Source organism: Erpetoichthys calabaricus, chromosome 4 (assembly GCF_900747795.2).
Source record: "Erpetoichthys calabaricus chromosome 4, fErpCal1.3, whole genome shotgun sequence".
Taxonomy (NCBI): Eukaryota; Metazoa; Chordata; class Cladistia; order Polypteriformes; family Polypteridae; genus Erpetoichthys; species Erpetoichthys calabaricus.
In genome coordinates, this window is record NC_041397.2 from 40,477,257 (window position 1) to 40,492,361 (window position 15,105).

Genomic DNA, 15,105 nt, shown 5'->3' on the forward strand with positions numbered 1-15,105 from the left:
AAGCTTAATGTCTTGGCAGGTGACATTTTTAAACAATATTTATATCACCTTGAACCTAGAGGTGTTTTTTTTACTTGTACCTTTTTCAATATGGAGGAGGTCACACTATAACTGTATTTTGGGGATATGTTGAGAACTTCCAATTGCTAAATAATAAAAATTTAAAAAACAGCCTCTCCCACAGACCAGAAGGATACCTGGCTGTTTTTATGATGATGAAGTTCCATGAAAATTATTATGTTTTACTTGGAGTTCAGCCTTTTAAATTTTTAATTGAAGAATATATAAAACCACATATTTTGTAAATAAATGACCAAACAGGGTGCTGAAGAGTTGTACTTTGGGAATATCAAAACTCCACAGGATGATATTTACAAAAGTTAAGGGAATAAAGGTTGATGATATTTGCCTGACTGTAAGGCTTGTTCACATCAACAATTTTTTGCAGTGTTCCTAATCTAATTGTTTGGTCACGGAAATTTGGTGCCTTGGGCACACCTGAGACACATTCACTGCTACATTCGACTAAAACAAAGGGCTTTTTGAAGAACTGGTGCCAAACGCGAGGAGTCTGTCACCTAAAGTGACTTTGCTATTCACATTGCTTACCTACCGTCGGGGCTGCTAATTTGCTGAAGTCCACAATCATTTAAACCGTATAAACAGTCTACAACATGCATCACAATACTGCACACAGCGTTATAGTCTAAATATCCATCTTCAATGTTACATTTTCCTTTAGGTTCAACCCTGTAAATATTCATCCAGGCAAGGAGGCGTTAGTTAATCTTAGTAATACATATAGCATGTACTGGGTCAACACTCTTTTTAAAATAAATGTCATGTCATCCGAGCTCGCTGGCCCCAACAGCCATGGACAGAAATATCACCAAATACAGCACTACGCAAAGCATTCAACCCGGCATATGCCAGTCAGTCTTCCAATAGACTGTCTTGTCTTCGGAGTTATGCAGGCGCTTATTGCGCCGAAATTCATTGGCTAGTGAGCGGTACCTCGACAACAGGAAAGAGTGTGAAAATTGCTCTTCGATTGGTCGAAAGCCTGGCAACCCGGAAGTAGCCGGCTTGCTGACTGTTCAGCGGCTAGTCGCTGCTCCGTGGGCCGAAGATGGCGGGTGTGTTTGAGGTTGAGGTGGACGGGGTTCAACACGATCACGGAGACCATGAAGACGAGCAGCAGGTCAGGCTACAGAAATATTTTCAAATGGGAAGGAAACATGATATTGTATACTTTACAGTATTTGTAATCTTTTGAGATTTTTATGGGTATATAAACGAGGAGTAATGGGTGGTTTCTGCTTGAAGAAAGCAGTGTTAGCTTTGGACTCAACATATTAACATTGATTTGCTTTTTGTATCTTATGAGATTACATTTGCCAATAAATTCAAGCACGGTGCATACTTTTGGTTCATGGCAGTGCAGTAGATCCACTGAACCCATACTGTGATTGTGGCGGAATTAGTATTTTAGTTTTGGGACTGAAAGGAGTAATTTAAAATTTAGACAGTTTGAGTTTAGGAATTACTGTATTTAGCTGACTTACAAGTGTTATAATTGTTTGCGTAAATGACAATGTCCTGGAACAAAAGATGACCTGTAGTTCATATGTCTGTCTGCCATTAATCATCTTTACACTGCAAGTCTAGAAATGAAAACAAAGGTTCTGCTATACCTGAATTTAATTTTTGCCTAGTTTGCAATTGTTTGTTTCCTAGTAGACAATACATTGCAGTAGCTAGTGTGAATGTCCTGGAGAAGGTACTTACATTTCAAGTTTATAAAGTTTTTATGCAAAATTAATTTAAAATCAATTATTTACACTTTTCTGTAATTAATTATTGCTTATTTCATATAGAGTACTTTAAAGATTGCATCATATCAGATTGATTTGTAAAGCACACAAGAATAAAATTAAGGATTGCTTGGTGATGAGGTGTTAAGTAGCTCACAATGACACGACTATCCAGTGTTTCCATCTGAAGTGGTAACCTTTTCCTTCACTGTCTTAACATCATAACTTCTTGGTGATAGTAATCATTCCACATTAAATTATTTGTATTAAGCAGGGTTTTTTTTGAAGTGGCTTGGAACACAATGCTGTAGATATTCTGGACCACCAAGCCTCCCTTAAATGGTCATTTTTATGTCAGTATTATAGTTATACAATTGTTTGGAGGAGTCATGGGTCCCAAACAGAAATAATAATAAAAAAAAAAGATGTTGGATTGATCCATCTCATTATTACTTTGTTTAATCCTGTTTCACGGTGACAGGAAACCGGAACATTTTTAAACCTAACAAATTTGTCTTTTTCCATTGAAAAACCTAAACGGAAATAGTGAGAACATACAAACTCCTGGAAGATGGCGAATGGGCTTGGATTCAAATGTAGTCTCTGGGGGTCAGATTTATGAAACTTATAAAAGGTCCAAAAGAGGCACAAAATGTGTGTATGCAGCTTTACACTGAAAAGTTGAGATTTATAGAACACTTGACAGTTGCCTATATTTAAGGTAACTGTGACCCATCCATATGCAGCATTTTGGAGAAAGTGGAAATTAACAGCACCCTTAATCACATAAGAAAATGCAGTCAAATCAGCTAAATGATGAATAGTACGTATATGGTTGTTTCAGGGAGGCAACCAGGTGGAGTTCAAGGCGCATTCACATACGACAAGGTGTTTGTGATTTAAATGGCAAAATTCTTAGGACTGTGCATACGCCAGGTTGTTCTTGTTGTTTTCTTTTTTATATATAAATTTTTGGCATACACATTTTTCTGTGTTTTGGCATTCACAAATGTTCACCCTCCATATTAGCAGAATTTTATTAGTGAGACCTCTAATATTAAGGCAACAACACAAATTACAACACTACAATGTGGGTATGAAAAAAAATATATACTTATGAAGGAAATCAATTCAAGAATTTTAGCAGACTTAACACAGTGTATGACCAGTGTTAAAAAATGTAAATAACAAAATGATAAAAATATGACAATACAATCAGGTTTGAGTATGCTGAAAGTATGAGTGACAACTACTTCATTTTTAGAGAAATCAATCAATTCTCTGAAGGTTTAGTATGAGGTAGGATTCCTAAGTATTGAGAGAAAACTCCTATATATACAGGGCAAATGTGCTAAGTGCCCAAAGACCAAGACTGACTTTTGAGATGTGAGGCATCAGTCCTAACCACCATTCCACCTCCTCGCAGGTAAAAACATCTTTAAATTTAATTTGTATGAAGGGCCATCTAAGCACATAGTCCCAAGACAATAGCTCTTTAAAGTCTAAATCGGCTAATAAATCAGTCGTTATCATATGCAAAAAAATCTAACTGTTCCTAAAAGTTTGTTCCCTTCATATATGACTATTTGTATAGTCTTCAAGTAATGCCAAAAAATGTCAAACCGTTAAGCTGCAAATAGGCTACAGAGCATGATATTTTTATAGCTTTCAGCATGTCGAGGGTGGGAGTGAATCACACCTATGTTTTTACTGTGCTGTTGGTTTCTAATCCTGAGACGTGACAACAAATAGCCGAGATAAATGACAAAAAAACCCCAAAAAAGTTCTTCAGTGCAAACACGCAGAATTACCCCTCCAAAAAGGGAACTAAAATAGAGTGCATACATCATTTTCATCACTTTTAAGGTTTAATATATTTGTTGTGTCAATGCACATTATAATAACAGTTCAGTGATATGTATTATTATACTTGTGAGTCGTCATTTATCTGGTTGGGCTGATTTTTCCCTACTGCATCAAGAGAGTCATCATTTCCCACTTTCTCCAAAATGTTGTGCATGGTTGAGTCAGAGTTGCTGTAAATATACAGAAGATTTTCTGAAAGATTTTCATGTAAAAATCCTAAATTTTGATAAAACTTGCAAAAATACAAAGAAGGCCTGAAAATGTGCATACATATCAGATTTATAAATCCTATCTGAACTTTAAAACTTTAAACAGGAGTGCTCAGACACCCTCAATATGTCGTTATACACTTATTTATTAAAAACATATAGGTATGAAAATTTAAGTAATGCAGGCTTTTCCATTAAATGGAAACACCCTTCGAATTCCTTCTAATGTCTTACTACTGCTCTCAGTTGGTGCTTTATAGCCACCATACTTGTGAAATTTGAAATTGAAATATTTTTGTATGTATGATGCTAACATTAGAATTCTGTATTTTAATCACAGTAAAATTTATATTGTCACACAGCATGAGGTTAATGTTTGCACTGTGCGCAGAGTAGAACATTGCGTTTGAAAAGCGTAACAAAATGATTTAGGTTTGGGTTAAATACACCCATGTACTATATACAAGAAACGTTAGGAAAATGCTCTATTATAGTCATAAGAATGATGCTTTGTGCTCTTTTCTTTAACAGCTATTGTCCACTTTATACAATGACCACACACTTCCTTTTGTGTACCGATTAACATATTTTGTATAGTAACAAAATGTATGAGACAATAAAAGACCAGTTTTGCATAATATAGTCCTAGCAGTTTTGTATTTATTTGATATTTACTTTGCTTCATCAAACAGGCTTATTAACTGTTTTTTTTGTGTCAACTAATCCTGTATTTTGTCCTGTTTTTTTACTTTCAGTGACAGGTAGCCTCTAAGTTAAACACCCCTGATTGTAGTTATCTGCCATTTTCCAGTTTTTATTAAGAAAGTTGATGTTGATTGTATAATGGTTTTAAAGAGGGCACAAATTTCTGATGACATTGTGTTGTCTATGGTGCAACCAAATACACATTTTTGCTTTTCAATCAGTTATTCTAACTTTATTTCTTTGAAAGTAGGAGAGGACAAAGTACATTCTTTCAAAAATTATGTTTAAGGAAGTTGTGCTACTTTGTCTTCTACTTAATTTTTATAGAATCTTATCCAGGTATCTAAACATATGTGAGCAGTCACAATTGACAAATATTTTGAAATATTGTATTGCAGTGCTTTAGAGTTGAGAAGTATCTTAAATATGGTTTTGAAATAGCTGGGGTGATGTTCTTAAACCTTGCTGTATGAGAAGATTCTTTTGGTTAGTGCAGGATTTATTTTTCTTGTCTAAGCAAATTGGAGATAAAGCTGTGGCAATTGAATAATATCTTGTTTAATATTCCATCAGAAAACTAAACTTTAAGTTTGAATTAATATTTAAATTGTTGTATAATTATGATTTTTAAATGTGTGACATACTTTAAGACAAGTAAAAATGGAATAGATTTAAACTGAAATGCAAGGCCATTCAAAGGAAATATGTTTATTTTTATTGCATTTAATCTTACACCCCTCGATTGTGTTGAACATCAGTGATACATTTAGTACATATAGACGTGATGAGCGTGCATCAGTAGTATGTACCATGTTATCCACAAGAAGATGCATTCTGTTGAAGTCTTTCCTTAGCATTTCCCTAACATGCAAGTTGGTGGCAAGGGATTCCACAGCGAAGGCATACAAAGTCAGTGGCAAAAGACACTCCTAATTCTGTATTTTAAAGCAATTGATTCAGAAGTTATATTTACACAAAAGGAAGATTTCTGTAGAAATGGAAAATGTAAGTCCTATATTAGAAGGGTTGGACTGTATTCTAGATATGGGTCATACTGAAGATGCAACTGTTTAGCTTTAAGCATTTGTTTAAGTATGATTTGTAGTTTTTTTTTTCCTGTATTCTTGATGTTGTTGTGAAAACAATTCATAGCTCATTAATATGATCACAGAAGATAATTTGTATCATTTATAACTGGTGGAAGACTAAATGACTAAAGCAAAAAACATCCTATTCTGAAAGACAATAGGAGCACAAATTGGTTTATATGTGGAATTACACAGTAGAAAAAAAATCCAGATATTAGATACTTAGAGCACTGTCTGTGTTAAATGCTGTTTCTGCTAATTTCCCATTGGGATTAATAAAGTATCTATCTATCTATCTATCTATCTATCTATCTATCTATCTATCTATCTATCTATCTATCTATCTATCTATCTATCTATCTATCTATCTATCTATCTATCTATCTATCTATCTATCTATCTATCTATCTATCTATCTATCTATCTATCTATCTATCTATCTATCTATCTATCTATCTATTGTTGAAAGTTTGCCTGCATACTGTATAAATTCAAGAAGAAAAGAAAATCCAGATAGAAGATATATAGAGCCTTGTCTGTGTTAAATGCTGTTTGTGTTATATTGTTAAACATATGTCTGTATATTCTATTAATTCAAGCTACATAAGCATGCCACGTCTCCAGTTTCAAGAGTGTATTTTAAAAATTACTCCCATCATGACTGCTGAACTGGGGTATTGAATTTGTACTGCTGTTAACGTCCTCTTCTAGGTCTCATGTAAACTTTTTTATTTTATAGGTCTGTGTTTAAATTTATTCATAATTTACTTGTCTGTTTTATTAATCTTCAGTATCCTTAAAAAATCCCTTATTCAATTTTATTTTCTTCTTTTTTTAATTATTGCCATCAATAAGAATAACTGGATTATACTTGAGTTTCCTTATATTTCCAAGGATTTTGTAAGGGTTTTGTGTAAAATGTGAAACAAAAAGTGATCCCTTGATGCTGTGTCTCTGAGAAACCAACTTGTTTACACGCAGTATAATCCTATAGACAAGTAATTCTCTAGTGTTTTAGTGAAGGGAGGGAGTAATTTAAAATGCAAGGTCATAATCTGAACTCCACTTAGAGGGCACAGCAGATCTGTGCACAGATAAGATTAAGATTGGAGTTTTTGATGAGACTCTCTTGTAAGCAGCTAAATGGTGGTGAACTGTTTTGTTATATCAATGAGAGTTTATTTTCAGCATTACTGACCTGTAAATTCCAAGCATATCCCACATTACATTTATAGTATTTGTCTGTTTTTTTTCTGAGCAACATGAAACAATTAAATATTTATTTTTTGAAATAACTGTATTAGCAGCAGTTTTCTGTTTTTTTTTTTTTTTTTTTTTTTTGGGTCATAAAGTAAAAGTCATTTGTTAGGAGACAACAAAGAATGATTGGTTAGTCTTCCATGTCTTTGCTTATTGGAGGGTTGATGGGTAAGAAAAATGGTGAAAAATAAAGGAGCATTATAAGGCACTACTGTAAGTGCTAGTTTTTTGTTTGTCTCAGTTTGTTTTTTAAAACCCTGATCTTGTACTCTTTCACTTATCTTCACTTGGTAAGAACCCTGTACCATCAACCTCATAGATTTTCAGACTGTCTATACAACAAGGAGTTTGGAATTGATGAAGTGGGAAGGGAAGACAGGGTGTGTTTCAAACATTAAATACTTTAAATGATGAGTGTTCATTGTCATAGTAGAGAGAACACAGAAATTCATTGAATGTCTAGTGTTAGACTCCACCCATAATACAAAAGAAATATTGTCCCAATGCCAGTTGTCTGTTAAAACTATTTTTAAGGTGAGGCTTGTGACGATGAGAGGAGCAAGGTTATTAGTTTTGTCTTTTTATATTAGTTTTTATTTCTATATTTTTTCTGACCTTACTTGGAAATTCAGTTTAGTTTTAGGTTTCCTTCAATATATATATATATATATTTATATATATATATATATATATATTTATATATATATATATATATATATATATTATATATATATATATATATATATATATATATATATTTATATATATATATATATATATATATATATATTTATATATATATATATACATATATATATATTTATATATATATATATATATATATATATATATATATATATATATTATATATATATATATATATATATATATTTATATATATATTTATATATATATATATATATATATATATATATATATATATATATATATATTTATATATATATATATATATATATTATATATATATATATATATATATATATATATATATTTATATATATATATATATATATATATAATTAGTTTTAGTAATTATGGTACGGTTAAAGAGCTACTATGGATTTTACTTTTTGTGTCACAATGAGACAGAACTGTGTACTTAACGAGTTTGGATATGAGTTTAATGTTAGTGGAAGCTTACTACACTACACAACACAGTTTACTATTTGGCTTTGTTTTTCTCTGATAAAAATAAGCATAATCAAAAACAGGTAAGGAATATGAACAATTTTACACAATTTTATAATTTTAAAAATATTTTGTATGTCATTTGTGCTGAACAAATCTGTGCTGACTGTTGACACTTTTTTCTTTTCCTTTTATTGCACAAAATGGGCCAATTTGTAATGAAATTTAGGTGACAACGACAAAGTGCATATAATGAATGCCTTCAATATTGCAGTCAAAAATCTCAAATACTGGGCTTTGTTATTTTCTACCAGCCATATTGATCTCTGATTCCATCTCAGGCACAAACAATTTATAGACAGAATTTTGCACCTGCAGGCCTGAAAAGATCAAAAATCAGAAAACAGAATCTACTGTGTTCTGACAGGTGTGATCATGAAAATCATGGGGGCTTAGGAAGAACAAGGCTCTTAGGCTTGAATCAGTGTGCAGACCCCACCTAGCTGTATTGAGGGAAACAAAGAAAAACAAGCATGTAGTGTCAAGATTAGGGGCAGTGAGATTTGAATAGCCCACCATAAGAATAGTAAACCCATAATGAGCAGAGCTAGAGCAGGTAATAAGATTATGGACAGGCACAAAATGACAGAGACAGCATCTGAGATTTGGAACAATATATACATTATCTAAACCTGTTTATCCAGAGCAGGATTGCAGGAACCCAGAGCCTACCCAAACAGGTTTGGATGCAAGGCAGGAAAAATCCCTGGTGTGCAATATGTATGATATGGCTGATGTTAGGAACAAAAACAATATGATATTTCAACTATCTATTTTGAGAGAGAGAAACATTGAAAAAATGGGGACAAATATTTTAAAACATTCTTTGGATTCTTTTCACAATATCTAGTATTAATAATGATGAATATTAACTAAAAAAAGATAAATTAATAAATATAGCATAAATACAAAAACACATTAGTATGTGTAGTTTTTCATCACTTGGCAGACTCTCTTTGCCTACCTGTAGTTCAGTAGAGACATTGCCAACTCGGGAATTTTACAAGGTTTGTATCTCTTTGTTGTTAAACGATGTTTTTAAAGCAAAACTGACTGGTCAGCAACAATATGCTGATCTTGTATGACGACCTAGTCAGTATCTTGATCAGTGCAGTTTTATTTTCAAAAATCGAGAGAGGTCTCCCCTCGACTTTCTCGTGCACTCAGATATGGGGATGGATATTTGAGGAGTAAACCGCAAGACAATGATTAATGTACATAATATAAAAATATAAAGAACCGTCAACAACAAATCAAATCAAATTAATAATATATTGAACTATTATTATAAAAGTAAAGTTGATTAAATCAGACTCTGCACCTGCATGAATAAAAAAAAAAAAAAAATCAAGTATCTGTTCAGATAAAGTACCACTTCCGGTTGATGAATTTGGCCCAAAAGTTAATACAGATCTACAATTCTGGTGTAACAGCCACATGCCAAATTTCATCTATCTATCCAGTTGTGTTTTTGAGTTATCGTGTTTATACACACACACAAACACACACAGACATAATTCCAAAAAACTATATTTTCGGACTTGGGGATGTCTAAAACGTCAAGATTCATCAAAATCTCGAGGTCTAATTTTTTTCATGATTATACTTTCTCTATACTTCGTATGCAAAGTGGCAGTTGAATTATTGTCAACAAAAAGCAAGCACCTGAGAAATAAACTGAAACGTTACTCGCTCGTGATTTTTCTGTCCATACGGTAAAGTTTTTGTTGACCACCACATTCCAGTTTCAGGCTTTTGAATTATATCTTGATATACAACAAGTGCAAAGAAAGGCGGTACGTAAATAGCTTTCTGTTCCACATGCATTACCTGCGTAGTCAGCTTCCCTCTGTCACCAGCCACCGATCACTGAATGAAAATATGCGGGTGGCTCATGGTGGATGACTTTCAGTTTTAAAGTTAAAAGTTATAAGGATTAAAAACTAACAGAAAGAATATTCATTCAAAAAACGAAAACTAAAATTATTTTATTTGTTAGTTTTTCCAGCTACTTTAATAGTTTTGTTTAGTTTTAGTTTTTCATTTAGGTTTTGTTAATTATTTTATTTCAGTTTATGAAAATGTTTTTTTAATAATAGTTTCAGTTTTGATTTTAATTTTCGTTAACTATGATAACCTTGGAGAGGAGACATTACTAAGACTTCTTTTTTTGCCCATGTGCATATTTCCAAAGTTATGTTTTCAGCTTTTCCTGCACTGGCTTGAATTTCCCCTAATCGCGAGACTTGAAGGCCTTCTTTATCTTGTTCAGTAGAGTTTGTAGACGATTAATAATTCACAATTTTGTTATTGGGGGTTATTACCATCCACACAGAATTTGATGTATCCTGTAATTAACTGTCTAAGTCTGCTGCTGTCATTATGGTGTACCTCACAGAGCATGCCTCTGTCTACCCTGCAGATCCCTCTCAACCTCTTTGTTTTTACCTAAGATTCTCTTTCATAATTTGCAATTGATGAATAATTGATATATACTTTTTGATCAAATATATGAGGTTATGATTAAGTCTACCAAGAGATGTGGTGCCACAAAGTTTTGTACCCTTTTTAATCAGCATAAAGCAAGTCTAGTATCATGTTATCATTCGTAGTGCACTGAAAAAGTTGTGTAAATTTGGCAAGGGCAAAGGAAAATGAGATGTGATGTGGGTGTCCTGTATCAAGTTTGCTGATGATAGAAGATAACTGTTTGCATGAACCATAATGCATAAATACTCTCACAGTAAGTAAAATGGCCACAGGCCAACATCGAATAGCCATTTGGATTTTATAGCAGTGATATTTTCTGTATTGTACCATTTATTGTTCAAAGAGAGAACAAGCTCTCTACCTCTTTCTCTGGTGCTCCAGTTTTTGCATATGATATGAAATGAAATTCTTCTAGTGCCACTGCGCAATGGAACGGGAGTTGGTTATTTCTAAGCCAAGTTTCTGTAAGACATACAAAGCAGCAGAATTTGCATATGGTGTATTGTGGTTGTTAAGACCTCATCAATTTTTACCTGCAAAAAAACGTTGTTGCTTATGATAATCAGTGGCAGATGAGGCCATATATTTTTTTTCATGTGTTTCACAGTTGAGCTTCTTTATTCCCATATGTCCTCCGCTTAAGCTCCCCTTTCAGGGTCCTGTTCAGTATTTTCATACAGAAAGGTTACAGGGACATCAGTTGTTGCTTTGTATATATGAATTCCTGTTTCTTACTGTTTTTTTCACTAGCAGATGAACAATGCATTATGAGTGCCATAAATGATATGAAAATGTTATTACTTCATGCCATAGTAAATTTATACAACCTACTTAGTTATTTTTAACCCCCAGAAAAACAAGCCAAAATGTTGATTTTTTTTTTTTTTTAACAAAAAAATTAAGTCATATGTAACAGAAACATGTAAATACCAAAACATCAACATAAACCGAGTAGGAAAGGCACGTCTAGTGTCCACTGGTGTACTGGTGCAGATTTGCTTCACTTCTTCATGTGATAATTTTTGAAACAGTTGGCCATATACACCTCAATGTTGTAATCAGGGAAGTGCAAGCTTGTTTGTTATCACACTTATTTTTTTCTGTTGCTTGTGCATGTGTGGGTAAAAGGTACCCATTATTGTAGGCTACCACAGTACAAGACTTAGTGACTTCAACATTTCCAATAACATGTACATTTGTAGTTCCTGCATTGTGACCAGTGCTTAGGAGGATAACAACTTTCCTGTCCTTCTGTTTGATTGCAATCAGTTTATCTTTTTGCCATGCACCATCTTGTACCACACTGAAGTGCCACCCAACATCTGATGACCATTTCACATTTGCTTGATTCAGCTAATAGTTTAACTTTAGTTTGTTTTAAAACTATTTTTACAGTTGTTCATTTACACACCATTATGTGTTTTGGTTGAAAGGTCTGCTACACACACAAATATTGATAATATCACAGAGTGACAAAATGTAGGGAAATATTCATGATTCTTTTGCAGCTTAATGTTATTTCATCCACAAGTTGGCATCAGAATACTGTCCTGTGTGTTATTTGGGTTTAACACTGTATGTCTGATCATAACAGCTTAACCTGAAAAACTGTAGGTTAACTGTTTTTACATAGCATTCTGTGTCCAGGAAAGGTTTGGGGTTAATGGCAAGGTAGTTTAAAAAAGGTTTTAGGCAAAAAAAATAAATATATATGCAGTGTACCTAAACACATACAACACTCACACAAAAATCAGCAGAGGAAATTGATGTTGAAACGTGATGAACATTCTTGTTCCTTTAAGTACAGTGCTCTGAATAACCTTGCTAAGATTACCCATGACACAACATAAGTTGATCAGATTTCAGTAAAGTAAATATTCTTGGACAAAATACCTTATTGCAATTCAGATTATTTTATTGCCATGTTAGTCCTAAACTGCCATGTATATATGTATGTGTGCAAACATCATAAACACTTGGAACACGTATTCATTGCTACAATGCTGTCAGAAGAAAGTACCCACAGTCTCTGATTTACAAATATACAAGTTCAACCGGACACACATTTAAAAAGGAACTGGCTGAATCGTTGCTATCCAATGAAAATGCCATTAACCGACATTTGGACATGAAACCAGCATATGCAGGCTTGAAAAGAAGAACATGCAAATAATAAATAAGACTTTATGACCAACACCCTCCAAGCCCCACCTCATTAAAAACTCCTTTGCTAAATATTGCTTTGGATTCTTGTATATCTAATTATTTTCCTGTGATGATGACTTCTGATAGGAGTTGAAAGCTTACCAATAAAAAAATTATTTTATAAATATGGTAACCGAAAATGTCTTCCTTCATATTACTATTTATTTCTATTGGAAAATAACATGCAAATTGTTGTGTATGTAATTCCAAGATCTACTTACAGCTAAAAAAATGTTTAAAATTGAAATTATAATTCTGACTTATGCTTTTAATTATTTTACAGATTGACTTGTCACAGTTATCACCAGAAGAAAGGTGGAGGTGAGTTGAACACGTTATTTGATATGTATTGAATGCTAAAGTCTTATATATGTGTATACATCAAAGTATGACTAGAATGAGTTTGTCTGTTAGATGTTCTTGAATGCTACCTAGCACATGCTGGAGATCAAAAAAATAATTGGTTGCTGTAATAAAGGTAACAAATGAAAAATAATAGTACAGAATTATCATCGTTACATTTTATCACAGTGCTCAAAACAGACAAACCTGTATTTCTTTTGCAGTCTTCAAAGAAACTGTAATCTGCTTAAAATAGTGTGGAATGCCATGTTTTCAGTATTTTACTTTGCAAGTTAGGTGGGGAAGAAAATTTGTAACAAGTTTTTGCCTTTTCCATAATACTGTGGCAATGTTTAGTTATTTTGGTAACCAAATAAAGCTCACATGAATCTGTGATGTTAAGATAAGGGTGTAGTGGGATAAAATAATTCATAGTTCAGTTATTAGCCTATAGATGATTTTATCATTGAAAATATTAATCATCAGTGTTACCAGATCATTAAGAAGTTCAATATCAGCTTTTTAATAGAAAAATGTAATGTACTTAATGATGCATTATAGTTAATACTGAGATAAAAATCTGTATGGTGATGAATAATTTTGAGCCTGAGCCTGAAAGTGATCTTCTATGGTACTGATTTATAAGCTCACACATATAAATACTGTATATGGTTCAAGCATTTATAGTTTACAGTATATACTTTGTGTTTAAGAACCAAGTTAACGTTAATGCTGAAAACATCAAAATCAAGTATTGTGTTATCATTGAATTTCTCATGCTATTGAACAGCATGCTTTTGGAGGTTCATTTTCATCCAATTAATAAATACCAGAACCATACTTGGCTATAAGGTGAGCTGCAGAATTCTTTCATGGCAGGTTTTCTCTTGAAAATAGACTTCAACATTAATTGCAAAATGGTTCAACTGTGAGAAAAAATTGTAATACAGAAATGTAGACTAACATTGCCTGAGATAGCAGAAAATACTGAAGATAGTTTTTGGCCAGTTGAATCTGTTCTTCATTAGTAATTAAACATGAGCAATATCTGTGAAGGTTGGGTGTTTAGAATATTGACTGCTTAAATGAAATATCTCTACATCCAATATGCCAAGAAGAGTCTTGAATGGTAGAAATATAAGAAGTGATTCTTAAGTATGAAATAAATATGGATACCCATATATCATCTAGTAGTGGCCGGCTCTTATTGACGCCCGTTTCCAATAAACGCCGGGTTTGAAGAGATGTCGCAACAAATAGACGCCGGTCTCCAATAGTAGCCAGTCTCCTTTAAGCGCCGGTCTGTAGTAAACGCCGATCTCCAATGACCCACCGCCTTTTCCGTACACTAATCCTCTTTTCGTTTCACGTGGGCTACCACCCTCCTGCAGTGAATCATACGGTAAGTACCTTTTCATGTCAAAAATGTTTTGTCGTCGGATGCTATCGAGGAAGGGAGAAAGTCAGAACGAAATTTCTTTGTGTACATTTTGCCCTTTCGTCTCCACGTCAATCATAACCCCAAAGGGAGGGCAGAGGTGGGTGAAAGGGGCGGGAAGAACATGAAAATGCCATCTTCGACACATTAATCCTCACCTTTGACCAGGGAAGAAGGGGCTGTATTGGCCGGACAGACAGTACATGATCACGTGAAAAACTCTGCGCCCTCTTCCTCGGTGACCTGTTAACCTTTACCTCCACTGACACTTTTGCCTTCGGAAGGGTCGTGTGGGTGTCTGTTTGTGTCAGTGTTCTTGTGGGCCCGTGTTTGTAGTGTGAGCGATGGGAAGGAAACGGTCATTTGATTTACCATTCAAACTCCGTGTGGTAACATACGCAAAAGAACATTCAGGTGAAGAAGCTGCACGACATTATGGGGATGATCCAAAACGTATCCGAGAATGGCGCAAGCAGATG

The 15,105-nt window shown here is 33.5% G+C and overlaps 1 protein-coding gene across 1 annotated transcript in view; it reads left to right on the top strand.

Moving 5' to 3' along the window:
* The first annotated feature begins 1,063 nt into the window (after positions 1-1,063).
* rnf121 (ring finger protein 121) overlaps positions 1,064-15,105 on the top strand; it is a 73,020-nt gene continuing 58,978 nt past the window's right edge. The window contains exons 1-2 of the mRNA XM_051926555.1: positions 1,064-1,201; positions 13,130-13,167. Coding sequence (XP_051782515.1) covers positions 1,130-1,201; positions 13,130-13,167 — 110 coding nt within the window. The 5' untranslated portion in view covers positions 1,064-1,129. The remainder of the gene's footprint in view (positions 1,202-13,129; positions 13,168-15,105) is intronic.